The sequence below is a fragment of the Anas acuta genome, chromosome 17, assembly GCF_963932015.1.
Source record: "Anas acuta chromosome 17, bAnaAcu1.1, whole genome shotgun sequence".
NCBI lineage: Eukaryota > Metazoa > Chordata > Aves > Anseriformes > Anatidae > Anas > Anas acuta.
Window position 1 is genome coordinate 3,730,082 of NC_088995.1, and position 25,641 is coordinate 3,755,722.

Genomic DNA, 25,641 nt, shown 5'->3' on the forward strand with positions numbered 1-25,641 from the left:
TGTGTCACCTCCTCCTGCTGCACGGTGGCGTGAGGTGGTGCCTCAGCAGCTCCTCGCTGCCTTTCCTCACCTCAGCCAGCAGGCCCCGAGCCCAGCCCAGCCCTCAGGATCACCTCTGGCTGGTGTGGGATGTCCCGAGGGGCCATGCCTTGGGGCAGAAGGGGACAAGACTGCCCCGGCTGGGTGGTGGCAGGGCTTGTGAGGGCGACACCAAGGGTGGGGAACCCAAATGTCACCCACTGCTTCCCTTCGTGAGCCACAAGGTGAGGGAGCGCCGGCAGCCCCGCGCCTCATCCCGCCGCCTGAGCTCAGCGCCATCTCCACAGCCAGGGCTGGTGCTGGGACAGCCTGTGAGGCCGGGGCTGTCCCCTCGGTGGAGAAAGCGAGCCCCAGCCATGGAGAAAACGAGCCAGGCTGTCCTCACGCCAGCTCCACCACCTCCACATCGCTCCTCCGCGCTTCTGGGAACCGCGGCCCTGCCAACCGCATCCGCTCTTCAGCAGCGACCTGCCCCTGGCTCGGCCTCTCCTCAAGACACCAAAGCAGCACACAGTATTGCTACTGTGCCAAGTGGTAACTTTATTCTTTGTTGTGTTTTTTTTTTTTTTTTTTCTCTGTCTGAAAAGGTTAAGGAGGCGGCTTTGAAGATGGGTCGAATTTTGGATCCCAGCAAAATCTGCGACACTTTAATAGCGTTATGCCCAGACATCAGCTCTGTTAGCTTTACATCTCAGAGCCATGAAGACACCAGCAGCAATAACCTGGGAACTGAAAGACTTCCACATCGCTTGTGCATTGTCTCGTTTTTTTTTTTTTCTTAAAAAAAAAAAAAAGCACAACAGAAAAGACACAAACATTGATGAACATTAAAAACCTGTACATTGTAAAAAACGGAAAACAAAACAAAACGGGAAAAAAAAAAAAAAAAAAAAAAAACAAGCCCCAAACAAACAACAAACACCATCATTCTCTTGCTTTGAAATCAGAATCACCCTGGGAACATTGCAGGGGGAAAAGAAATAACCATCGAGAACGTGACAAGGCGATCCTCGCTGTCTGACACGCGGCGGATCAAAGAGCTGCTGGAAGGCGGCGCGGGCTGGCTCCCCCCGCAGCGGGAGAGGCGGAAAGTCTGTGCCGTGGTCTTGTTTCCTCTAGCGTATAGAATGCAAAGCATTTAATACATTTTTTGTGTTTTTTTTTTTTTTTTTTTTTTGCCATTTTTCTCCCCCAGAGCGAGAAAGCAGAAGTGAATGAAAAAAAGTCTAATATTTTGTTCTTTAACCATGTAACTGCAGATATGATCCAACATCATGGAATGAAAAAAAAATAATGTAAAGTAGAGCATTCGTGTGTATCACAAAAATACAATAAAAACTTTTTTTTTCTTTTTTTTCTTTTTTTTTTTTTAAAGTTTCCTCTGAACTCCCTGCCATGCCGGCCTCCTGCCCACGCTGCCCCTGCACCCGGCCAGCTCTGGAGGGCTCTGGAGAATCAACGACTGCAACCAGCAAATGGATTCTGCTGAATTAGCAGAGGTGTGTGTAACGGGGGGCCCTGCAACCATGGCAAGATTTTCTTTTTTTAATCTAAGTTCATACATTCTCCTGACTTACAGACAACTTTGATGGATCACTCTTACCTTTTTTTTTTTTTTCTTTTTTAAACATTTCCATACAATGGACAAACACATCAAAGCCTGTGTGTAAGAACAGAACCTCTTTTACAGCATGTAATACTGTGTTTTGTTTAAGTCCTTCCTTGCGTAAAATATTGACATAATTCACTGAAGGTATCAAAAATATACCCTGTAGACCAATACAATTTACAATTGCCTTTTCTCACCATTCAGAAAACAATGCACTTAAAGCAACCAAGCCCGTCCCCAGGCAGCGCGTGAGCCCCCCCCGGGGAAATCTCTTCCCACTCCAATTGCAGCCCGGGATATCCATCACCGAAGGGACCAGCTTTTTTTTTCAGAAACGGATCTTCCCTCCCTCCCCTGCTCCTCCCAGCCGCGTTCAAAGCGCGTTGAGGCCAACGCGTCCCGTCCCGTGCGGCCAGGACGATGGGCTCCCCACACCCTCAGATCAGCCGGGGGAAACCAAACCGGGTTTGATCCTATTCAACATTTTTAAATCTTTTTTTTTTTTTTTTTTTAAACCGTCTCAAGGTTTTGTGTTTCCGTGGCACAGCCCCACGGAGCCCCTCACTCGGCGCCGTGGGAGCAGAGCGTCCGTGTGCGCGCGGCCCCGGGACGTGCGTGGCCGCTCAGTCCCTCTCTCGAGCGCGGGGTCACCGCTCAGCCATGCTGGCAAGGACGAAGGTGGGATCCTTGGGTTTTGTATCGTTAAGGCTTTTTTTTCTTTTTTTTTTAGACTGAAGAGGATGCAGAAAATTCCAGATGTTGAGAACAAAACAAAAAAAAAAAAAGGAAAAATAAACCAACAACAAAAAAAATTGTCGCCCCCCAAATTGGCTGGTTGGGAGGAGAAGGTTAAAAAAAAAAATTAAAACCCAAAAAAAAAGCTCTGCTCCTGCGTCTTTGCTCGTGAGAGCCAGCGGGGCCGGGGCGCTGGGTGCTCGCCCCGGGCAGCTCGCTCGCTCCCCGCGCCGTCGGTTTGGTCGCCGTCTCCCTGCCCCTGGCTCGCTTCATTCACTGTCCGAAAGGGTTTCGTACTGGGAGCAGAGCAGGGGCTTGGGCTCCTCGTCCCACGCGTGGTGCTGGCTGCCGGGCGTCCCCTGCGGCAGGGGGGCGGCAGGGGCCGCCGTCACCACCCCGCTGGGGAGCCGCATGGTGAGCGGGTTGTAGGGGAACGGCGTCGAGCCTGCGTGGGGAGGAGAGAGCAGGGGGTCAGCGCCGTGGGGCTCACCCAGGGGGCTGCTGTGGGGACACGTGGCCCCCCCAGGGCCCTACCTGCGGATGACGGCCGGTCCTCCCAGACGCGGTTGGTGAGGGGCGTCCTCCGGTTGCAGTCCCCCTCCGAGTGCACCGAGGACACGGACGGCGGCCGCTCGCCGGAGGACAGACCCGGCGCCGGGGACTTGGCCTTGCGGCTGTTGGGCCTGGCAGCGATCTTTGGCTTTCCCCCTCCTCCTGCAAAGAGAAGCGCCCGCTCGTCACCAAGGCCCGCGGGGAGGCGGTCGCGGGATCCGGGCCGCGATGGATTTTTGGGGTTGGGGAGGGGGGGGGAGGAGTGCATGCACCCAGCGCTTCCCCAGCACCACGCGCGGTTTGAAAGCCTGCAGCTGCGGGTGGTGGCGCGGGAGGGACAGGGATCCACGTGCCACACACTGTGGCCAGTTACAGGGACCCCGTGGCCACGAGGGTGCCGCCGCCCCGAGTGTGTTCCCCGTCCCTGTGGTCCTTAATCAGTTCTTATAGCAAAATCAGCCAGATTTTGAAAGGCTTAAGGGCCAAAAGAGCCTGTGCTGGGTACGTTAGCCCAGCTAAGCAGGAGGAAGCTCCCGAAGGGGGGACGGATGGACGGATGGATGGGCTCTGTGTCCCACCCCACCGGCCCTGGGCAGCCTCTGCCGGGCGCAGGGAAGCGCGGGTGGAAGAAGCTGCTGGGATCATGCAGTGGCCAGAGAAGCTTTTCTGCAGCAAGCCGGGGAGTGCCTGCTCTGAGCTGGCCTGGATGGTAACACGTGTCCCCGTGGCTTTGCCCCAGCATCACGCGGGGTTGAGGCTGCCCCCGGCATCACCGTGCCCTTAGTGGGTGTGCGGGGGACAAAAGCTCTCCCCGATCTGTCTTCCTTAGCTGGGGGTGTGCAGAATGTCCCTCCTGGCCCTGCTCCAGCCCCCCAAAGCTGAGCGACCCCTCTGCAGTGCCTGGCTGGGGCCCTCAGGTGCTAAGGCTCCGAGCACCCAGGGGCTTGCCTCCAGCCCTGGTCTCTGAAGACGTCCCTGACCTGTCCCTTCGGGCTCCCTTCAGCTCTTCCTCTTGCTCCAGGCCCTGTTTGTCTCAGCCAGACCCTGCCCTGACACCCCTGAGCCTAGGGTGGGGAGGGAAGCGTGACCCTGCCCAGTGTCCCCTCGCCTGTCCTTTGGGAAGCCCAGCTCCAGGCACGCGCTGCCCGCTCGGACCTGGCATCCCGTCCTGCTGCCTGGGGCCGAGGCACAGCAAAAGGGGCTTTGCTGGGTGTACTGGGCACGGGAGGGGGTTTTACAGGCGGTTTGGGGTGGCTCTTTTAGGTTATGGCTTTGGTTTTGGGTGTGGGGTTCCCCCACCCTCCTTTACGTGATTTTAAAAAAGGGAGATATTAAAAAAAACTGTAACAGACGGGGAAAGAGCACGGTCAGTGGTTTAGAGAAAGCAACAGCACCTTCCGAGACTATTAAATTAACATCAAACAAGACCAGGATTAATCAGCGGATTCACAAAGCTCAAAGCTGGGGCAGGGAGAAAAGAAAACCAAAATGAACAAAAACGGGAGGGCGGAGGGGGAATAAATCCACCCGCAACAGGGGAAAAAAAAAAACAAAGGCTGAGAATTAATAACACAGAGAGAGCGAAGGTGGAGAGGGCTGCAGACCTGGCAAGGAGCGCACGTCCTCGTTTCGTCCATCAGCAGGAGTTATGGGCATAGCAGCGGGCAGGCTTGCACTGGCATTCAGAGAGTTAAAAGCATTGGCACTGAGAGGTGAGCGCTCTTCCCACTGCTCGTCATATTTACCCATTAGGGCTTTCCTAATTATTGCCTCCAACCCCATGTTGGTACTGGAATTCTCTTGGACCGACTGGCTCCTACAACTGATTAGCCCTGGGAGATACGGGAGGGGGAGGAAAGAGGGGGGCGGGAGATGGGGGGGCCAAATGAGAAGAAAGATGGGGGGACGGGGAAAGGGGAGAAAGGAGACAAGGGAGGAGGGAAGAAACAAACAGTCAGCACATTCTCGCAAAGCAACAAACTTTGTCATCTTGTTCTGTAAAGCTCTGCAAAGCACTCGGCGCGGGTTGGCCCCCCTCCTCCTCCTCCTCCTCCTCCTCCTCCTCCTCCTCCTCCTCCTCCTCCTCCTCCTCCCTTTTCCATCCCACCCCAGGGCTTGGCAGGGGCTGGCGGTGGGAAGGGAGCGCTGTGTCCATCTGCCTGGGGCCAGGGGCTTGGGGAGGGCTCGAAAGAAGTGGGGAAAGGGAGAGGGGTCGCTGCTGCACCCCGGGGGGGTGGCAGCACCAAGGGGGCTGCGCTCCCCACCCGGCTGGGAGCAGTGCATGGGGAGGTGGAGACCCCCCCTGCGGTCTGTAAATGTAGGTGTGCGGAGAACTTTGAGGCTGGGGCAGTTTTCCATGGAGGAAGAGACAGGGTAGGAAGAGGGGGCGTTTGGAAAAACCCCATGGAACTGGATGGGAAAGAGGTGCCCAGGTTTTGGCCCTGGCTTAAGAGGTGGGGAGCAGCCCCCGGGGAGGGGCACAGACCCCGCGGGGCCAGGCTATGCTGGGGGAGAGGGCAGAGTCCTTCCAGCCCTCCTCGCGCAAGCCCCTCACCCATCCCACTCCCTTCCTCCCCATGGGGCTGGGGGCCCGCGGCGGACCAGGGCCCCCTCCCAGGCTCGGCCGTGGCTACGGGACAGGCTGCAGAGGCGAGGTGGTGGTGTCCGAGTGGTTGTGAGTGTCAGAAGCCATGCAGTTATGGTGCAGCGCCGCACAGGGACCAGAGGGCACTAGGCTCAGCCACGCGACCGTCATTCCCAACGCGGCGGTTACAGGGAACAAGCAAGGGCAAAATACAGACACAAAAACAGCGGGCTGGCGAGGGAAGCCCCCCGACAGCCCCCCCCAGCTCGCCCCGTCCTTGGGGGGGTTTGTGCTGGGATCGCTGCCTCTCCGCTCACAAAGGGACGGCTCCCCTTGTCCTGCAAAGGGGCAAAGTCTCTCCAGGTCCCCCTCCAGCCAGACCCTGCTCCTCGGCTCCCTACGCTCTGCTCCTCCCTCCGGCACAGCAGGAGCAGCTTTAACCAGGGGAGGCTTTGGGGAGGTCAGGCTTCACCCCTAAACTCCGTCTGCCACGGACCACTGGGTCCCAGAGCCACTTCTTCCCAAGGAGGACACCACTGACAGCTTGCCTTGCCCTCCTACTCCACAAGTCCTTGCCCCCCTGCACCACAAATCCTTGCCCTCCTACCCCACAAGTCCTTGGCCCCTACCCTACAAGTTCTTGCCCCCAGACCGGGGCTCAGACCTCACCCCAGGACATATCAGCATGCTACGGATGCAGACCAGCACGGGAAGCGCGTGTGGCACCGGTGTGTGGCACCCCCCTGCTGCTGTGCAGCCCCCGGCTCCTCCCCTTGGTCATTCCTCCTCTTAATTATTAATAGAACAACCTGGAGGCGTCCCCGCTGTAGGAGGGTGTTAATACTTGATTAAGTATTAATTAATACTCGTCAGTGGGGATTCACTGGAGAAAGCTGCGCTGCTGGCAGGGCTGGATCCCCGGGGGTGATGGGGGCAGGCAGGATGTATAGGATGTACCTCCTGCCCTCTGGGACAGCAGCCTGGTCCCAGAGCCCCAGCCACGCCACGGGACCTTCACACAGATGAGATGGGAAGGGCTGGGTGCTGCTGTGAAACCCCGCAGAAGGCTCTCCTGGTGCCATTTGCGTGCCCACACCGACATTTCTGCAGCTGTGCAGGACGCAGATGGCAGCAGCTCAACAGCCTCCATGCCACCCTCCTGCCTCGGGCTGGGAAGCCCACGCTGCCTGCCCGACCCTATGGAGCTGCTTTCGGCCCCTTTTTGCCAAAACCCCTTCCTTGAGCCTCTCTCTCTCCTCTTCTCCCAGCGGGGCAGAAAGCCACGGGTGCAGCAGGCCTGGGGAGGGTGCGGTGCCTCTCGGGAAGCCCCTAACCCCCCGTTTCAGCTCCTGCTTTGCCCTTCAGCTCAGCTTTTAACCTCTCCTCAAACCCTGCAAGGCTTTCAGAGGAATCGCACTGGGAGCTACAGAGAGTACCAGGGCTCCACTCTCTCACCAGCCACAGCGCTCGGTATTATAGCACAACGAAACAAGGAAATGCCGAAATCTACCGAGCCTCCTGCTCGTCCCAGCGGTGAGCTCTGCATGGAGTGAGGTACGGTACAGAGACAGCGCGAGAGTTACCTGCTCCGGTAATCGCTGGCATATTGAAAATCTCTGTCCCAGGCTGCCCAACATCTGGAGAAAAACAAAGAAGCTCTTCAGTACGCAGAGCAGCGCACGCAGGCTGGCCCAGCCCTGCCAGCCCTGACGAGACCTCGCTGAGCCCGTCACAGCACCGAGGGGTTGGCAGGAGCAGGAGCAGGTCTGCAGGTGCTGGCCGGGACCATAAATACCGCCTGGGCCACAGCAGGCACGTCTCATCAGCTGGGCAAGGGCAGAAAAGCAGAGCCCAGAGACCCAGGGTGATGTCCACGCTCAGTGCTGAGCTCCCTCCCTCCCTCCCTCCCTCCCTCCCTCCGGCCCTGCGGATTACGAGCTCTGTGAAGTTAAAGCCTCTCCTGCCTATGGGATTTCCAAAGGCTCCCATCCCCACATCCACGGAGCAGGTCTGGGCAGTGGGGAGGGCGAGGAGGAGGAGAAGGAACGTTAAATCAATATTTTCCCTTTTAGCTGAGCTGTTTGGCTTGGATATCGCTTTCCTTAGAATAACAGAAATCCTCATCAAATGAGAGGTGTTTCCTATTTCTGTATATTTTCCCTTGATAAGGAAATGTGTGGAAGGTCACAGGGTTCAGCCACACGTCCCCAAAGGGGCATAACAATGCTGTTGGCTCATGGTAACACCATCCAGGAGACGAGACAGCTTGGTCGCTCTTATCCAATGCAGCTGTTGTAAGATGGATTCAAATTGAATTAGTATTGACTGTATAATGCTGGGCTAAATTAAATTATGATCCTATCTACTCTATTAGTGGTTAATGAATGAATGGGCTGAATTTCTAATATAAGCCAGCCTGGTTAGTTTTACAGAGCTATACCAATATTGATGTAAGGATTAAAGTAACGGTTGGGGGAGATGCATCTCAAGGAGGGAGGATTCAGCTTGGCTGGCCATTCATTAAAATATCAATTGTTCTTAAGTCTCCTCCATGCTCAGCTCATTATTTCCTTCCTCTTGAGGTTATCTGACACTGCCACACGGGTGAGACTGACAGCCCCACAGCAGGGAGATGCGCGGCTGGGAAACCTCCCAGATGCACACCGCCACTGCTGGCACCAGCAGGGCTGGGGAGGCTCAACCTAAAAAGCATTTGGCACTTGCACTGCCCAAAAAAGCATGGGGTGGTTTTGGGAGCTCCCAGCCTGTAACGCAGCAGCACCTGTTCCCAAATCTCCCTTGTTTAATGTGTCCTCAAAGCTTCCCCCTAGTGCCCCCATATACGCTCCCCACACGTCCTTACTGTACTCCGTCTCATTTTTGTTGGTCGTGCTGAGCTTCTTGATGATCTCCTGTTTCTTGGACTTCACCATGGCAGAGTTGCTCTCTGTCAGCTTGCTGAAGAACGCTGGAGGCTGCGTGTTGTTTCCTGGGGACTTGGACCCCATCCTGCAAAGCAAAAAGCCATCAGCAACCTCTGCAAGGCCAGAGTCACAAAGTCCCACCTCATGAGGCCTCTTCCTTTAGGGCAGCTCTTCCTAATCAGCCTGGGGCTTCTGAGATATTTGGGATTTCCAACCTTTCTCCCTGTCCCTACAATGAATGTACTGCACAGAGCTGCAGCACCCTTACAGGTGTGTAAGGATCTGGGATGTGACTCTGCTTTTGGATGCAAGAGAAAATCTTCTGCCTGAGTACTTCCCACCGAGCCCAACTAAGTGCCCTTCTCAGACCTAAAGCTCAGCTCCCTACCAGCAGATCTCTTGCTCAGCCCAACACTCAGGGAGACAATTTCTACAGTGAGACGTTTCAGCTGGGACTGGCGAAGGCGTTCAGGGGAGGGGATTTGGGGTGGACACAGGGGGGCTGCTGGGATAAAGCGACAAAGGGGGACAGGACGTGGCTGGGCTGTGGTGCAGAGCCAAAATTGTGGTTGTATGTCTAGGAGGAGGATGAGCATGGAGGCCAGCTCCTCAGAAAGGTTTCGGTAGCCAGCTGGCCCCTGCTGCTGGGTTATGGGAGCTGTGAGGAGGGGAGAGCCCCAAGCGAAAAGGTACGGGGCTATGTCTTAAGGCAAGGCAAAGGCTGGCTGTCCTCCTGCTCCAGGTGAGCAGGGGGCCGGGCACATCCCCAGGCTGTCACCACCGTCCCCTTGCCCTGTGGTACCTCTGGTCCATCTGCTCGCCCTCGCGGTACAGGATCGGGTACGTGGCGCTCTTGGCGTGCTCCGGTTCTCCCACGCCGTCTGGTGGAGAGACGGGCTCGATACAGTTGTCCGGCCCGCCGCTGGCTGAGGCTTTGCTCTGCTCCGGGGACCTGGGGATGAGATGCAATCGCTTTATTGCAACATCCTCTGTCTCCGCACGGGGCTGGGGGGAAGGACTAAAATAGCTTGCTGTACTGCGGGGAGAAGAGCCAAAGCCTTCCCCACCCTTGCGGGCTCACGCCGCCTTTTGACACGAGCCCCTTGGAGCAGCGCAGCCCCGGGCATGTTTTGAACCACAGGCGTGCAGAGCAGGGCTGAGCTGTGGCCCACATTTCCAGGCAGCAGGCCAGCCAGCAGCTGCCCCAAATATCCCAGGAGATGCGAGGGGGCAGCCCTGGCACCTTCTGGCTCAGCCCCAGCGTCCCCCGGCTGCACAGCGCATCCCGATCCCTTCGGAGGCAGCCCGGAGGGGATGGATGCAGCCCTCCAAGTGCAGCCGGTGCCTGGGAGGTGGCCAGGGTCGAGCCCGTGAGGAATTCCTCACGGCCAGTTCTGGGAATTTACGTCTTTGCTCTTTCTGTGGTTTCTTTCTCATTTTTTTTTTTCATCTCTGGGTGGCCAGGGCTGGGCTTTCTCCTCTAATGTTACGAATCCAATTCTAAGACCATGCAGAGCTGGGTAACTAATCACACAATGACAAGGAACCACAGGTCTGGAGACCTCCTTGTTCCTTGGACACATCTGGGTCTCACTGAACCGCTGGACTGAGGGAGGGAGCACAAACCCCCTTCTCAGATTCCCAGGCAAAGATTCCCATTTTTTCCAACTCAGCACAGCAGCAATCAGACTTTCCTCGTGCTGCTGTCTGCGTGATTTAGAAGTGACTTTAAAAGAAATAAAGGTGTTGCTTTAAATGGGCAATTAGAGTTGAGACATGGCATGTGTCTAATGAGCCTCTGATTCACTAAGACTGAAGAGAAAATTAACTCTGAACCAATGGTAAACATGCTTCTCTGTTGGTTTTTTTTTGTACCAGGTTGTGAGGTCTCCATCAGTGGAGATGCTCAAAACCCAACTGGCCCCTGCACAACTGGCTCCATCTGCCCCTGCCTGATCAGGTGGTTGGACTGGAGGATCTCAGGAGGTCCCTTCCCACCTAAACAACTGTTAAAGGATCACAAACAGATTCTAATGGGGTCCAGAAAGCATCTGTAGAACTACAAGGATGGCAAGAGAGGCACCACAGGGCAAAAACACCTGGATCAGAAGGCAGCTTTACACCCTAGACCATGTAAAGAAGTGATCCGTGCAAGCCCCAAGCTGAGGATCCTAAATCCAGCGGTGCCAAATGGCAGCCTGCCCTACACAGCACCTCACTGGGGTGCCACGTAACCAAGGGAATCTGCCAGCTCCTCAGCCCTGGTTCACTGGAGGCAGGGTTTGCACCGTGGCTTGGCAGATCCACTGTGGCTTGATTCCCTAAGCTCACCTCTTGCCTCCTTCGTTCTGCGGGGAGATCCTGGAGGCTGCTGCGTGCTCCTGCTGCTGCAGGTAAGCCTCGCTGGGGGTGCGACGCAGGTCCAGCACGGGGCACGCGGCCCCAGGGAAGGAGTACACCGGGGTCTGGATGTGGGAGTTGAGCTGCTGAGGGTGATGGCGCGTGTAGTCCTGGGTGATGACCTCCTAGAAGAAACCATTGAGTCAGAAGCAGAATTGGTCTCCACTTCTCATTTTGCAGGACATAACTAAGGGCAAGCAGGAAGGAATGAGGCAGGTTTTGTTCTTGCAGGGTTGTAATTTCTGCCTCCTGCCAGCAGTAGCTCTTGTGAGGGGCTTTATTTTTGATGCAAGGACATGGCACGACCGTGCCCAATGCACCCTGCTCTCTCCAGCCCTAGGCCAGCAGTGCTGAGGTCTCCAGCATCGCTCCCAGCCCTCCCCACCAGAAATATCTCACATCGGCTCTGGATGTGGCCCTTCCCTCCTCCCCGTGCACCCCAGAGGAAGGAAAAAACCAGGTGAATTACACTGATGTGCTGGGCCAGCGTGACCACCCGCTGGTTCATGCCCTTGACGCTCTGGCTGGACTGCAGGGGCTGGCACTGGGGGCCGTCGGGCTGCCGGAGGTGCTGCAGGTGGGCTGCTTCGGGGGCCGAGGCCTTCAGCGAGGCTGGAGGAGGCACAAAGAGCAGAGCTGGAGCCAGGTGCCACCCGTGTCCCCCTCCTCGATGGCCGAACACCATCCTGGTACGGCACCGGGGCACCAAGCCCACCGTGCCAGCCTCAGGCTCACACCGCCGGTCCCTGCCCTCACCTTGCTGCTTCTGCCTCGGGTCGTGTTCCCCGTGCCCCTTGTCCGCATCCTGCAGCAGCTTGGCCCCTTTCTCGTGGGACAGGCTGGGCGAGCTGACGGGACTCACCGCTTCGATCCGCTCAGGGCTGTAGCCACCGTGGAAGCCTGGGGAAAGGGAGAAGGGCGTTAAATCCTGGTGCTGCGGCCGTGGTCACTGGTGGGCAGTTGTACAGGCAGCAAAGGGGGCAGAAAAAAGAGACCAGGAGAGGCCTGGCAGGTCTGGCTGAATGTACGGTCCCCTGGGGCTGCACAGATCTCAAAAAAATCCCCGATGATGCCAACAGCAGGGGCTTGAAAAGGTCCCTGCAGACCTCAGGCCCTCCCACGGGGTGCAAGGATCCTCCTGCAAACACAGCAGGCTTCCCTGCTGCAGGGGCAAGAAGGCTCCTTGACCTTTCTCTGCCTTTTAAATGGAATGAAAGACGAATATTACCCTCCAAGAGAGGGAGGAACCTGAGGCACAGCCGGGTCAAGCTTCCAACCACCAGGGGCAAAGGCCCCAGGGGAGCAGGAGGAGGCACCCGCTGCCTCCTGCCAGCTCAGCGGGTTTGGTAACACGACTTCTGCCTCCACAGACCTTCAACCTCCTTCTGCTCAATTCCTAGAAGCTGCCCCATTGCAGGCTGAGCTGGCAGGGGACCCGCGGTGCTGCCGGGAGGCCCCGGTGCCCGGGCTGTGCTCTGCCCCACTGCCCCACTGCCCCTGCCAGCCCCAGCGGGAGCGGCTTGGACTGTGCTGCTCCGGCATGGGCACGTGCTGGGGGGAGCCACCCTCACCCCCATGACCCTCATGAAGCCTTCTGGTGGCCAACAGGCCCTGGTGGATGCTGCAATGTGAAGAAGAGTCCACCCCCTGCCCCCGTGTGCTGCCTGCTGCTGGGAGCCCAGATGGCTGCTCTGGGGGAAGGTTTGCCCCATGACAAATAGATGACACCTTGAGTCCATCTCATTGCCACTGGAGAAACTCCTCCTGTTGCTTTTGTGTCCTACGTGGGATCGCAGCCAGTGGGTCCTGCAATCTGCTGGGGGAACGACCCCCGAAATGGCAGCTCTCTGCACCTTTCCCTCTCGTGCCGCCCCTGCTGCAGCCCCTGAGCCCACGAGGATGCTGCAGGGGGTGGCACAGCCACGAGCGGGGCCGTACGTGTCGGGTGGCCAGCAGCCCTGTCACGCTCACACACACCCAGTTCTCATCTTAGCCCCTTTGATTTATTACCCACAACTGTTTCGTACAGACTGCCTGGGAATTGCTAATTATGGGGAAATCGGAATTAGCAAATTGCTATTGTCTGTAAAAAGCAGTACCAGGAACTGAACAACATTTGCAAAACAGGGCTTGGCAATGGAAAAAAAACTAAGAGAGTGTGGGAGAAGGGAAGATCCCTGAGACACACACAAATAAAGACTGGAATAACGTAACAACTGGGAGGGAGCGGGACAAGCACACTCAGGGAGCTGACAAAGCCAATAGCCAAAACGTGCAACTCAAAATACGAAATAACGAAATCAAATCAGTCTCAGGCCACAGCTGTCTCGCCCCTCCCCTCCAATTTCTTACCATCGCTAGTGGAGTCGTTACTTAGCGAGCCTCTTTCTCGCTGCCCCTTATCGCAAGAAATTTGGCGCATGATAATCACATCTATGAAGTTGGCCGCTGTCGTGGTGGTCTTACCGAGTGCTCGGAGCTCCTGTTCCTGCATTGAAAAGGGTTTACTTTGACTCTTTTCTCTACTGTGCTGCTCGGGGCCTGAGGCTGCGTGCTGCTGGTCCAGAGGGTGATGGTGCTGCTGGCTTTTCCCCTGTCCTCTGCTATAGTGATGAGACGAACCGGGCCCGGAGGCGGGTAAAGGCCTCGACTCCATGGCTTTAATAGGCGAAGGCGACTGTTCAAGGGCGGCCCCGCTGGGCAGCTTTGAGGTGAACACGTTGTTGTCAGGCTGGGATCGCTCGGCCTTGCCTTCCCGCGCCCTCGAGGCCTCTTTCTGCAGGACGGCCGGGTCCATCATGGCTGCGTAGCCGTCCACCGCGCCGATGGAGGAGCGCAGGGCGGAGGCCGAGGGGAAGCCCGCGGAGCGGATCGGCGACGTGGTAGTGGTGGATGAGGAGCTGGAAGGCGACAGAGGACGAAGCAAAGATGAGCATGTGGTGAGAGGGGAGTGCTGCTAAGCAGCTGGCAGAGCGCAAGTGTTTAGCCCGGGTGTTAGCCCTGTCTGGCTGAGGTACTCGAAGCTGCTCTGAGCACAGAGTTGGCCCGTGCTGGAGCAGGTGAGGAAGGCTCGGATGAAACCTCTGCCACCCACAATAATGGGCCATGGGGTATTTGCTGTGGTCTGGATGGTTGACCACAAGGAAGAAAACCCACGGGACAAGCCCATACACATTCATAAAGCCACAACCAGGAAGCTTTCAGCAAGAGCAGTGATACCTGTGCTTGGACGCATCCTGCTTTCTTTCCTGGTAGCAGTAAAAGCCACCACGTGAAGCAAAGACTCTGCATACCAAAACCCATCTCTCCCCATCACAACTTCCCCGTTAGCCCCAGTCCTGCTCCTGCTGAGACTGAATCACAGAATCACAGAATCACTGAGGTTGGAAGAGACCTCCAAGATCACCTAGTCCAACCTATGATCTGAGACTAACACGTGCTCCACTAAACCACAAGGCCCAAACAACCCTTGCTGCATCTCCGAGGTGCCCGCGTGGTGCTCATTAATTAGCCACTACATCTGCCCTTGGAAGGAGTCCGGGCAAGGGCAGGGAGCGTGGCGTGGGGACGTACCGCAGGACGGAAGGGGTGGGGGTCTCCGAGGAGATGATCTTCATGTTGGTGTTGTGGAGCACGCTGGGGCGCTGCTGGATGGTCTCATGGGTGCGGGGCGAGACGGGAGAGTGCTGGTGGCTGTGAGAGTGCGAGGAGGAACGGCTGCTGGACTGCTCTGTACCTGGGAGCAAATACAAGCAAGGGTTTCAGCCCCTTGTTTCGGAGTCCCAACCCTACCCACACCCAGCAAGGGCCCCAGGATGTGGAGCCGGGCTCCTCCCCAGCCTACCGGGTCTCCAGATGGGTGCATGCTCCACTGTGGTGGATACCAGGATGGATTTTTCACGCTCCCTCTCACGTTCACGCTCCCGATCCCGTTCCCGCTCAGACACCGACGATCCTGACTGTTTGGTCAAGTGCGTGGGGCCTCCTGAAACCCAACCGAAAGGCAGTGAAAGGGCTGCAGACAGCACGATTCCCCACGGGGAACACAGCCTGCCCTTCACATCGCTGTGTCTGCAGAGCAGATAACGAACGGCTCCATCCAAGGTCACCTGGAGCAGGACAGCCCGGGGTGACCAGCACGACAAAGCCCGGGCAGATCACGCAATAGCTGTCCTGGCGCCGTCTCCAGGATGTGACCTTCCACAAAGCTGTTTGCCAGCTGCCACTTCGGGGGAAAAGGAGGAAAAGCAACGAAGCTCACAACAAGTAGAATCAGAGGAGCTGGTGAGAGGGAGCCGGAGCGCTGGTCCCCGAGCGGGAATGGATTTGGGCTCTGCCCCAGCACACCGAGCTCATGGCCCCGAATTGTTTAAGGGAGTCCTACCCAATGGGAAAAGCAAGCTGCAGCATTACCTGGGGAGAGCGGGGAGCTGCTGTGTCGGCTGCTGAAGGTCTGGGGGGGGCCGGGGATGTAGGTGATGCGGTCCATGGAGGTGGCGGAGGTGCCGGGGGTGGGGGGCACGAGGACAGGCAGGTGCGGCACTTGGGACAGGTCGATGATTCCTGGGAAGAGAGCAGTGAGAGGGCCGTCAGGGTGACACTGAGCTGCTGCTGCTTGACCCCAGCCACAGCTCCCAAAAGGTGGGAACCCCCTCCCAGCCCCCAGGATGGATTCACAAGGACCTGCTGCATAGTTGAGGGCGAGCGAGGGCTCTCGGGGCGACAAGCCACGCAGCATGTCCGCCCGCTGCGCCATGGCCGTGGCCGCGGCGTTGTGGTGCATCTGCTGGGACGTGATGTAGTCGTTGATGATGGTCTGGCGGTTCTCCATGGCGGCCGTGTCCGGGTACCCCCGGATGAGGTACGGGGGGTAGAGGTGGGGGTACGTGGGGCTGGGGGCCAGGTGCCTCGGCAGGTAGTAAGCAGCAGCTGGGAGAAAAGAGGAGGGAGAAATGAAGTGGTTTTCCCCACTCATGGGTTTTTGGGAGGCAGCAGGCCGTGCTTTGGCCTGGTGCAACCTCAGGTTTTGGAGCACGACGAGGAAAAAAAGATCCCAAAGCAACCGTGCCCCCTGCTGAAGGTACCTGCTTCCAGTTGGATTCCCCTTGGGATGGCGGCGGGATCGAAAGCCAGCGGGATGTGTCCTCGGTACAGGTCGACCCCACTCACGCCACGGAGCAAGTGCTCATACGGGGAGATGGGGTGGTGGTGGTCGGGCACGGGGGCGTGTGGAGACTTGGAGTTGGTGAGCTCTCTTGACGTGGGGGTGATCTTTCGGTCCTGGGACACCGGCTTCCCAGCAGTGATGCTCCCTGCAGCGAGCAGAAGGAAATGAGTCAGAGCCTGAGCACCACGGCCAAGCCACGTCCCCGCGGGGTACCCCCTGCCAAGCGTTTCCTCAAGGGACGCCCACGGCTCCTGAACTCAAGGGACCCTTCCCTCCTTGCTGCATTGCCACGCTGCATTACACCGAGCCCCAGTCACAGCCAGGAGGAGAAGCCCGTCCTAAACCCTCCCATGCGTGCCCCATGAGAAATGGAAAGGGGTTCCCACCCTCCACTGCCTATGCCAAACAGAGCCCATCCGGACCTCTCCCTTTGACATCCTGCTCTCACCTTCCACCTCCCACGAGCAGAGGAGCGGGACAGGGCACGGGTACAAGGTGCAACACGCTGGGCTAACCCATCTTTGCTACAACAGCACCAGGAATGGGGTCATGCAAGACCCGGGGCAGCCCTGTGCTACTGGCAGGGCTGTGTGTGTCCCCTGGGCACGGCTGTCCGTGCAGCATTTGCACGAGGAGGACACCAGCACTTTCCTATTCATCCATCCCATGCACACCGTGCATCCTGCAGGCTCATCCTGCCCTGCACCAGCACCCCGTGATGGAGCCTGGCTGCTGTGCTCCTTGGCACACCAGCAAGGAAGAGGTTAGGGCTGCCGGGCAGAGCCGGGGACCCCAGAAACTCCCGGCCATGGTGATGAAACGTGGTTCAGAGGGTTCAGGCACCAGCTGCCCTCTGGAGCTGTCAGCTCTTTCCCAACACCCGGAGGGAGGTTGGATCAATGTCAGGGCCTTCCCTCGGCTCTTCCAACCTGCACTGGGCATTGGTGGCACTTCTCGCCCCACCTGGGACAAAGGGCACCATTTCATGGTGTTCCTAACAGGCTGGGGACAGCAGCTGACAGAGCCACCCCAAAGCAGCGTGAACACACTCCTCTTGCACCAAATTGCACAGAAACGAGCCCAGAGCCATTCAGAAAGAGACGGAGCCAGCCTGACCCTCCCCATCAGCCAAACACATGCACAAAAGCCCCGTCCCTGCAGAGGGGCAGGGACCTGGACTGTGATGTTTGTCCAAGCCCTGGCTCGGAGAGCAGCAAGCCGTCCCTGCCCGCCTCCGTGTGCTGGATCCAGCCCCGCTGGTGGGGACTTGGAAATAACCACAGCTACAGCACAGGCTGGGCACACCGCCACGCCTGCCCCTCTCACAAACCTCAGTGTCTTGGTGTGGCCACAAATAAATCAAACCTCCTGCAAGGGCAGGAGGAAAATCTAGCTGGCGTGGGAAGTTGCACTCCAGCTCCGATTTATGACTCCTCCTTGTATGGCCCCACTCCTGCAGATCTCCTGCGTCCCCAAACCCCGTGATCTCCAGACGGGCAGAAACCTACTTTGGTGCTGGCGCTTTACAGGAACGCTGATTTTTCCCTTGGGATCCCTCCCCACAGCCTGGGTGCTGCCTCCCCCGCGCCATCCTCACCATATGTGCAAATCTCAGAGCGCTGCAAAGCAGCTGAAGGCTTCCCCAGCAGCACTGACCTAGCTAGAAAAACAGCTAGAAAAGGCTGCAGCAATGGGATTTGCTGACCACGGAGACTTCCCGGTGTGCCCAGCCGGCCACGAGTCATGCCGGTGGGTTTTTGGAGAGCTCTGCCCTCTGCAGCCCCATCTCACGGTCCTCTTGGGGGAGCCGTGTCCTGGCCCTGGTTTTCGGCAGCCTGCAGTGCCTTGTGCCACACGCCCCCAAATCATAAGACTCTTGGTGTAGGACAAGGGTTTGCAGGTGGGAGATGCGAACCTCCCGAGAACGCTGCCGCAGAGCTGGAGGAGAGCGGTGCCCCGGGCTGCTGCAGCTCCCCGTAGCTAACAGGAGAGATGACAAAGTGTCCTAGGGACTGGGGTCTGCACTGCCCACGGAGGTGCCATAACGCCAGAGGACTTCCTGGGCTCTAGATCCGAGTGGATCCCACCAGATCACCAGACCTGAGCATGTGTTTGGCCCCTGGGAGCCCCGGAGATGACTGGAACCAAGGGGAGCAGGGAGACCCCCCCCGAACAGGCTGGGGAGGCAGCAGACCCCAGCTGCCAGCCAAACTGCCCGGATCTACCAGCTCTGGAGGATTATGTGTACCTGGCAGTGAGGTGCTTGGGTGCCAAGGTGATGGATAAACACACAAGGTAGGCAAACAAACACCAGATCGGTGAAAGGGTGAAAATCCCCCTGCCCAGCGCACCGAGCACTGTTATTTCCTTTAGAAATAACAAAGTGTTTTCCTTTAGAAACAAGGCTGCTCAGGGACAACTCCGGGACAGGGAAGACACTTTCTACACAGCATCAGCTTCACCAAAGTCTCCTTTCAGCTACCCCAGCGCAGGCATGCCCCAGCTCCCGTGAGTCAGCCCCAGCTGGGGAGAACAGGAGAGCAGGTTGGACGGGCACCTGCAGGGAACAGGTGGGGTCAGCAGCCACTTCCCGTGCACCTTGCTGCAAACCTCTGCATCCAGTAAAAGGCTGCCAAGTACCTTCATGCTGCCGTGGCGTGGATTCCCTCGTGGAGACCGGAGACCCTCTGTGCAAGTGGCTGCTGAACGCCGTGCTGTGCCCTGCCTGGTGGTCCTCGTAGGCGAGGGCGCTTTGGTGGGGTTTTCCCGGCTCAGGCACAATCACGGGGGCCCCCCTGGCGATCGATCCGCCCGAGTTTGTCACTGGGCTCGGCCTGTTTTTCAGGCTCTCTTCGTAAGCTCTCTCCAGGTTCCTCGTGTCTTGTATGACGTCCAGAGAGTGGACAGAGTGAAAAGTCCTCCCGGGACTGCCGATGATGGACCGCACGTCGTGCTTTTTGGTACTCGACGAAGAAGAGCCGCTGTCGTACTTCAGCGGGGTACCCTGCGGGCAGACACAAGGCAGGTGAGATGTCAAAGGGGCACAGAGCAGAAGGGGGACGCAGCGACTGCACCCCACCGAGCTTCAACGGGGCTTGTGCTTCCCAGTTCGGTGGGTCGGGACACCAGTGACACCAGTTTACGTGGTGAAATGGCAGCAGCCATCAGCACAGCGGAGAGAACAGCACCGAAACGGGCAGGGTGGGGTGCCCGCTCTGCATGTCGTGTTGTGCTACAACAAGACGAAGATGAGTCACTGCCGAGGGCTGGCTGTGCCCATCACGCCTCGCTCCTACACACGCTGCGAAATGAGGTAGGCCTGCGAGGTGCCATGGGAACCCTCCAAATATTTGCAGCCCGACAGGAGACAGCATGCAATGCTTCATCCGAAACGCTGGCCTCGCTGGGTTGACTCTTGCCCATAAAGCGAGGAGACCAAGGCTATGCACACCCAGTCACAGCTGCCGAGGGCACCGAGTCGCCTCTGGCCTTGAACGTGAGCCAAATGAGGCTACTCCAGTGTGCATGGACAGAGCACTGCCTTCCTCACATGTCAGGGAGCACGGAGGTTTTGTATTTATCTGCTTGAGGATGGAAAAGGGGAACCCATACCCAAGCAAGCCTAAATACTGAGCAGTTTGCCACCCCAAAGCCCTCTCTTCTCTCCTGTTGGGAGCAGATCCTGCAAGGGCAGCAGGCTGGGTAGGAGCGAGCCCATACCTGTGTGATGGAGCCTTCCTTCAGAGGCCTCGTCAGGGAGATGTCTGGGGTCCGCCTCAGCTCCTCCCGGGGAATCTCATGGATTGACCTTCCCGCTTCTTTCACCGTGGCCACCAGCCCTTCGTGGGCTGGCTTCATTTTCAGGGGAGTAAGGCCCTCGTGAGACCTGACCTTGTAGCTATCAGATAAGTCCCGTGGCGGAGTGTTTTCCCTCTTGAGCTGTTTGGCTTCTCTTCTGAGGTAGTCCTCATGCGCCTCCACGTAGGACCGAGGTATTCCTGCAGCCCCCGGGCAGACAAAGCAGAGGGTGAGTCCCCAGCCACGCACTGGGCTCCCAGTCCCCGTAGGGATGCTCAGCACCAGGGGCCTCCAGATAATGCAGGTAACTCAAGGGCTGAGCACACATGCAACTACATCGTTAACCCAACAGGACCCCCTCCCGTTCCCATCAGTTTCTGGACCCGTTTTGCACTACTTTCAGCCTGCCCTCATGCGAGTCACTGGGATTTTTACCCTTGACTCGGTGAGAGCTTAGGGTGGTGGAAGCTGAGCAACACTAACAGCTTGTCTGAGCACAGAGCAGACCTGCAGCTGGACCCCAACGTGTCCGTCTTGTGTTCCTCCTCCTGCTCTAACCTGACGATAAGGACAAGGGGCCACGCGTGTGAGACCCTTCCCCGTGTTACTTCTGGCCATGGCCTTGTCCTGCCTGCAGGCATTACCTTGTGTAATTGAGCCGCGGATGTGGTGCTGCTCCTTTAGGTTATGGGGACTGTGTCGGTCTGGAGGGATCGCTCGACCCATGAGACCTAGGAGAGATCCAAGGGGGAAAGCTGGGTTGTGACACAGAAGTTCATTTAAAAAAGAACGCACAGGGACGGTGTTACCAGGGCTCCGGGGAGAAAAAAAATACCAACAGTTTCTAAATGACTTGATTTCTCTTTTTTAAACGTGCTTCCTTTTTTGTAGTCCTGGAACTGGTTTACCAGGGCAGAAGCCAAAGGCAGAGGCCAGCCTGTGTCCCTAGTCCTACCATGCCTGTCACACGCTGTCCTGCTGGGACGTGCCATGGGATCCCAGCTAACCACTGCCAAAACACAGGTGTGGGAAGGCACATCGTGTAGACAGGACACCAGATGGGGTCTCTGCAGGTCACTGCTGACACAGCATGGGTAAAAAGGTTCCCCCAGACCCACCTTCAATGCTGGCAGACAGCGGATCGCGGGCTGACAAGCCCCGGCTGATCCTCCCCTCCATCATGTCGTAGGTCCGCTTGGTTCCCGTGGTCTCATGCGAAGCTCCTGAGCTCCTGCTGTCTTCTTTGGGACACTGAGAAGCAGCCACCCCACCTGGGGAAAAGAACACCAAGAAGCAACATGAGGAGCACAGAAAGCTGGCACTTGATGCAGGAGGGTGTTTACTACTGTCTGTCTGTGCTACCAAAAGGTCAGATCCCATCTGAGCACCAGCCACCGCTCGGCACCGCAAGAAACGTCGCATGAGGTTGGCTTCCAAGAAATTCAGCTGATGTCTTCTCCCCTCCCTGCCTGCTCAGATTCCAGATCTGTGCCTCCTGCCTGGGTAGGAGCAGCCGCCCTGTCGTGTCCCGCTCCCTCCCGCCCTGCGTGGGCCAGACGTAGGCAGCGGGACAGCTCGGAGCCGGCACAGCCCTGGTGTCAGCAGCTGCAGTTCCACTGAACTCAGCCCTGCAGTGCTGGGGAGGGTTTTTTTTTTTTGTTGTTGTTTTGATTTTTATTAGACACCTACTGTTTGGGATCTTGTCCAGTCTTAATATTTGCTGAGACACTCCCTGGGTGAGAAAAACAGGCAAGAGGGGAGAGGCAAAGCAGAGAAATCCTTTGAAGCAGCAGTGAGCGCACACGAGAGACGGCGAGAAGTCCCACGGGTCCGAGCCGGAGCGATGGAGCAAGCACTGGCGTGACTGCAGGCCACAGACCACGTCCTCATCCAAACTCGGACCAGATTTTTCTACAAAGTGGAGCTTGAGCCCTCGTCTCCCTGCGGCGGGCAGCATCACGCCATGCCCGAGTGCTGGGTTTGCCAGCGCAGCCGCCGGTGACCTGGAAAGCCGCTGCCTTGCCTCCGCGCCCGCCCCACCGAACCCATCCGCTGAGCCCAATTTCCTCCATCGGGTGCAGCGAGCTGTGAATCTCACAGGCCGGTTGCGATCCAGCTGAATGCCTCGTGTTTATGTAACCAGCACTGAGCGAGAGGATGTTGGCTCGGGGAGAGGAACGCCTCTGCCCATTATCTCTGGCCTGGCCGCGCCTGCCAAGGATTGCTGGTGCCCCGATCCTCCTCTCCATGGGCAGAGAATGTGGTTATACAATTAGGAAAACGGAGGAGAAGTTAAAAACGTTAATTCCATCGCGGACAATTGGGAATAAAAGTTGCCCTTTGAAAAGCCAGTCATTAATAAAACGGGATTATCACAACTTCACACCCACGGGTGCTTTCTGCCATCAGCATCCACTCGATCCAGAAAGGGTTTGGGGCTGCGTGCAGGGAAGCGAGAGGTGGATTGGGCTCTGAGCCTTCACTTCAATGTCATTCAAGGGGAAAAATCCGGGGGTGACGCTCAGAAAGGAGCCAAGCACCTTGCGGCAGACGAGGGGCGACGCTCCCACACCCTGTCATCAAGGCACATCTGTTGCAGAAGTCCCTGTGCGGAAGGGAACACGGCCCCGGGCACCCTTTGTGCTGCGGGGGAGCAGGGGGAGGGCACAAGGGAGGAGAGAGACTAAACAGAAAGCAAATCACTCCAAAAACACGTCCCTTGCCTTGCAGAAGCCCTCAGCAATCATATGCGGAATGAGAATAACCAATCTAGCACAATTCAGCTCGCACATGCTACAGGATCTCGTCTCATTACAGCTCTTTTATTTTAAGCACCCTCATGACACTAAAGAATTTGCAATTTTTTTTTCTGCTTGCCAAAATTCATAATCACCAACAATTTCATTTTCCTTTTTTTTTTTTTTTTTCCCCCCTTTTAACTCTTCGGCTTCAGGCTCTGAAGCCTTGCCAGGCTGCAGGGGGGAAGGAGAGGCAGCGGGGCTGGCTGGGCTGCGGGAGCAGACGGGATTACTCAGGATGTGATAAATGCTATCGAGCATGGAAAAGGCTGCCGTGGAGGGGAAGGAATTAATTCCTCCTCCGTGTCCCCCACAAGGGGTAGGATGAGAGGCGATGGTTGGGTGTTGGGGAGCTCAGCTCCCCTTTTGCAGCAGCCAAGTCCAAAGCAGAAACTGGGAGGGTGTGATGTCCTCAACCCAGCCTCAAAGGTCTCGTTGATGCTCCCAGCACCTAAAGGATCACCTGCCTGTGGCTCTGCAGACCCACACATGTCCCCAAGAGGGCTGCAACCTCCTATTCTGGCCATCCTGGCCATGGGAGGCACAGGGCAGTGCATGCAATGGGACCAACTTTGGGTCCCAGCTCTGCCCCGTGTGGGATCCCCTCTCGGTGCATGGCTCGGGACCCAGGGGCCGGGGCAGCCCCCGCTGCCAGGCAGCCTCCCCCATCCCCGCCCTGGTGGCACCACGTTTGTGCCCAGCCTCGTTCGACTCCAAACCCGGGCAGAGGAGATTAAAATAGCTCGTTGCACAAACAAGTCCCGAAACACTTCCCGCGTCCTCGCTGGGACGAGTCCTGCCAAGTGTCCCAAAGGGCGCGCAGACACAAGTCTCCTGCGGTGACACTTCTTATCTGGGCGAGAGTTGACAGCAAACACGGGCGGGTGCGGGACGAGGCGGCAGCCACGTGGGGAGCAGGAGGCAGAGCCCTGTCCCCACAGGTCCCCGCAGCCACCTGCAGGGAGGTGGCACCTCACGAGCCTTCCCCATGGCATGACCCAAATTTGTGTCACCAAATGCTGTTTCACCAGGGGTGAAACCAGCTCCTGGCTGTGCAGGGCTGCTCCTGGACACCCTCTGCCCCCGGGGGGATGCAGCCTGCAGGCGTGCGAGCACAGCAGCCGATGGGAGCGATACCTGCTGAGACAGGCGAGTGCCACCAGCATCTTGCTCGTCTCCGTGAGTTTGACTCAGAGGAGAAGTGACACATCCCTGCTGGATGGCTGTCGGCGTGCCAGGGCTCCAGCATCTGGCTGTTTTTACACCGAGCCCACAGGGATGAGAGGCCCCAGAGGACAAGGGGCTGCGGGGTTGCGGTGCCCATAGCTCGGCTCTTCCCGATGCCAGCCCCGGGCGAGGAGGAGCCAGGCACCGTGCCAGGGGCAGCTGCAGCCCTGCCGTGCCTGGCCCGGCGCAGAGCGAGAGGCGAGCACGGAGGAGTCGTTTCCAGCTTCACTGGAGATGAACATCTGCTTATCTCTAATGGAAGCCACCGGGGCTTGCAGTCAGGCTTTTATGGCCAGCGCTGCTATCTGCTGAGCAGGCGCAGAGGCGGGAGGAACAGCTGGTGGCTGCGTGCTGATGCCGCTAACGCAGCGAGGCAGCTTGGGCATGTACCGAGGCAGCGTTCCCGTACAGCAGGGGTGCAGGCTGCAGCACAGCTTTCGGGTCTTCCCAGAGCCTCCTGAGAGCATCCTGGTCCTCAGGCTCCTTGCAGCCACCTGCCCACGTTTGCTTTGGCAGTCCTGCTGCTGCACTGCTCTCCGGCTGCCTGGGGGTAACGTTGGTTAACAAGTGTCTCCGGGCTGGTCCTTCATGGCTCTGCACCTCTGGGTAGCTGGGAACAGGCAAATGCATCACCCAGACAGGCTCCTTGCTGGGTGAGGAAACGGCCTTGCCCCATCCAATGGCTACGGGTGCTTTAGAGAGCTCACAGGATAGCGTAACGTGGTCCTGGTGACAAATAAGGCACCCAGACTCCGTCCCGTGCTGGAGCTGGAGGAGCCAGGGGCTGACTCATTCCCGATTTTTAATGCAGGTCAATCCGTGCCACACTGCACCAGCGCCGTCCTTCCTGAGACACGGGACAAGATGCCAGCAGCCAGAGGCACAGGAGTCCCAGCCACGACCCTGCACGCAGACAGCTCCGTGAGCGAGGTCGCTTCCATCGCAGCCAGCTGAACGTGCTCACATCCACACTGCTGCTTCTTCCTCAGCCCTGCGCAGGTCGGGGCTGTGTGCCACCCAGGCCATGCAGGAAGGACACACCAAGTGCCCCACACCAGGCCCACGATGATCGGGGAGCCACAAGCTCCCCTGTGCCGTGGGGAAACTGAGGCACGGTGCTGCAGTGCCCCAGAGGTTGCAGTTTCCACGCCTGGAAAGCTGCATGATGCCCATGAATAGAAAGCCTGGTATCATGATAAATATTTATGGCAAACTATCTGACTTGCCTCCATCTTGTAGGTTCTTTGGGCTCCACCTTGGCCCAAGACCTTGGGGACCCTCTCACGGTGTGGCATGTCCCACGGGCATCCCGCACCACGTCCCTGTGTGCCAGCAGCACCGCCTCCGAGGTGAGACGATGGCACGGGACAAAGGGAAACCCAGCTGCAGGGGGGGAGAGGTGGGACGGGAGAGACCCCACGCTGGAAGTGAACCTGCGAGGTCATCCCATCGCACATGGTCAAGCCTTGCCTCAAATATCTCCCGACACCCGAGCACCGCGGCACCTGCCCGAGAGGCAGCGGGTTCCGACTTACCGTCGTAGGACAGCACGTGGCCCTTCTTCCCCTCGTATATGACATGTCCTTTGGGCAGGGCATCCTCCCTCACTTTCTCCGCTCTGCTGGGGCTGTCTTCTCCGATTATCCTGGTAATGGTTCCTTTGTACAGCACTTCTGCCGGGGTGCCCTTGGAAAGCCACCAAGATCCATATTTAACAGTGTCACAAGCAATTAAGCAAGCAGGCGCGCTCGCACACAGGAACACTCTGTTCCGCCGGGGGAGCCGAGCGGAGGAGAGCGCGCCCGGCC

General features: G+C 57.8%; 1 protein-coding gene across 21 annotated transcripts in view; it reads right to left on the reverse strand.

The window, feature by feature from the left end:
• Positions 1 to 578: 578 nt before the first annotated feature.
• Positions 579 to 25,641, reverse strand: part of NCOR2 (nuclear receptor corepressor 2) — a 221,881-nt gene continuing 196,818 nt past the window's right edge. For 12 of the 21 annotated variants that reach the window (XM_068654328.1, XM_068654327.1, XM_068654325.1 and 9 more), the window contains 20 exons: positions 25,369 to 25,519; positions 20,927 to 21,079; positions 20,453 to 20,539; positions 19,731 to 20,008; positions 18,651 to 19,014; positions 15,928 to 16,155; positions 15,527 to 15,772; positions 15,257 to 15,406; positions 14,688 to 14,828; positions 14,417 to 14,579; positions 13,196 to 13,743; positions 11,600 to 11,743; positions 11,313 to 11,455; positions 10,775 to 10,968; positions 9,246 to 9,395; positions 8,383 to 8,528; positions 7,103 to 7,156; positions 4,540 to 4,767; positions 2,918 to 3,097; positions 579 to 2,828 (listed from right to left, as the gene is read on the reverse strand). In XM_068654328.1, the coding sequence (XP_068510429.1) occupies positions 2,653 to 2,828; positions 2,918 to 3,097; positions 4,540 to 4,767; positions 7,103 to 7,156; positions 8,383 to 8,528; positions 9,246 to 9,395; positions 10,775 to 10,968; positions 11,313 to 11,455; positions 11,600 to 11,743; positions 13,196 to 13,743; positions 14,417 to 14,579; positions 14,688 to 14,828; positions 15,257 to 15,406; positions 15,527 to 15,772; positions 15,928 to 16,155; positions 18,651 to 19,014; positions 19,731 to 20,008; positions 20,453 to 20,539; positions 20,927 to 21,079; positions 25,369 to 25,519 (3,924 nt within the window). In that variant the 3' untranslated portion in view covers positions 579 to 2,652. The remainder of the gene's footprint in view (positions 2,829 to 2,917; positions 3,098 to 4,539; positions 4,768 to 7,102; positions 7,157 to 8,382; positions 8,529 to 9,245; positions 9,396 to 10,774; positions 10,969 to 11,312; positions 11,456 to 11,599; positions 11,744 to 13,195; positions 13,744 to 14,416; positions 14,580 to 14,687; positions 14,829 to 15,256; positions 15,407 to 15,526; positions 15,773 to 15,927; positions 16,156 to 18,650; positions 19,015 to 19,730; positions 20,009 to 20,452; positions 20,540 to 20,926; positions 21,080 to 25,368; positions 25,520 to 25,641) is intronic. The other 9 variants (XM_068654331.1, XM_068654342.1, XM_068654341.1 and 6 more) reach the window with 4 other exon arrangements.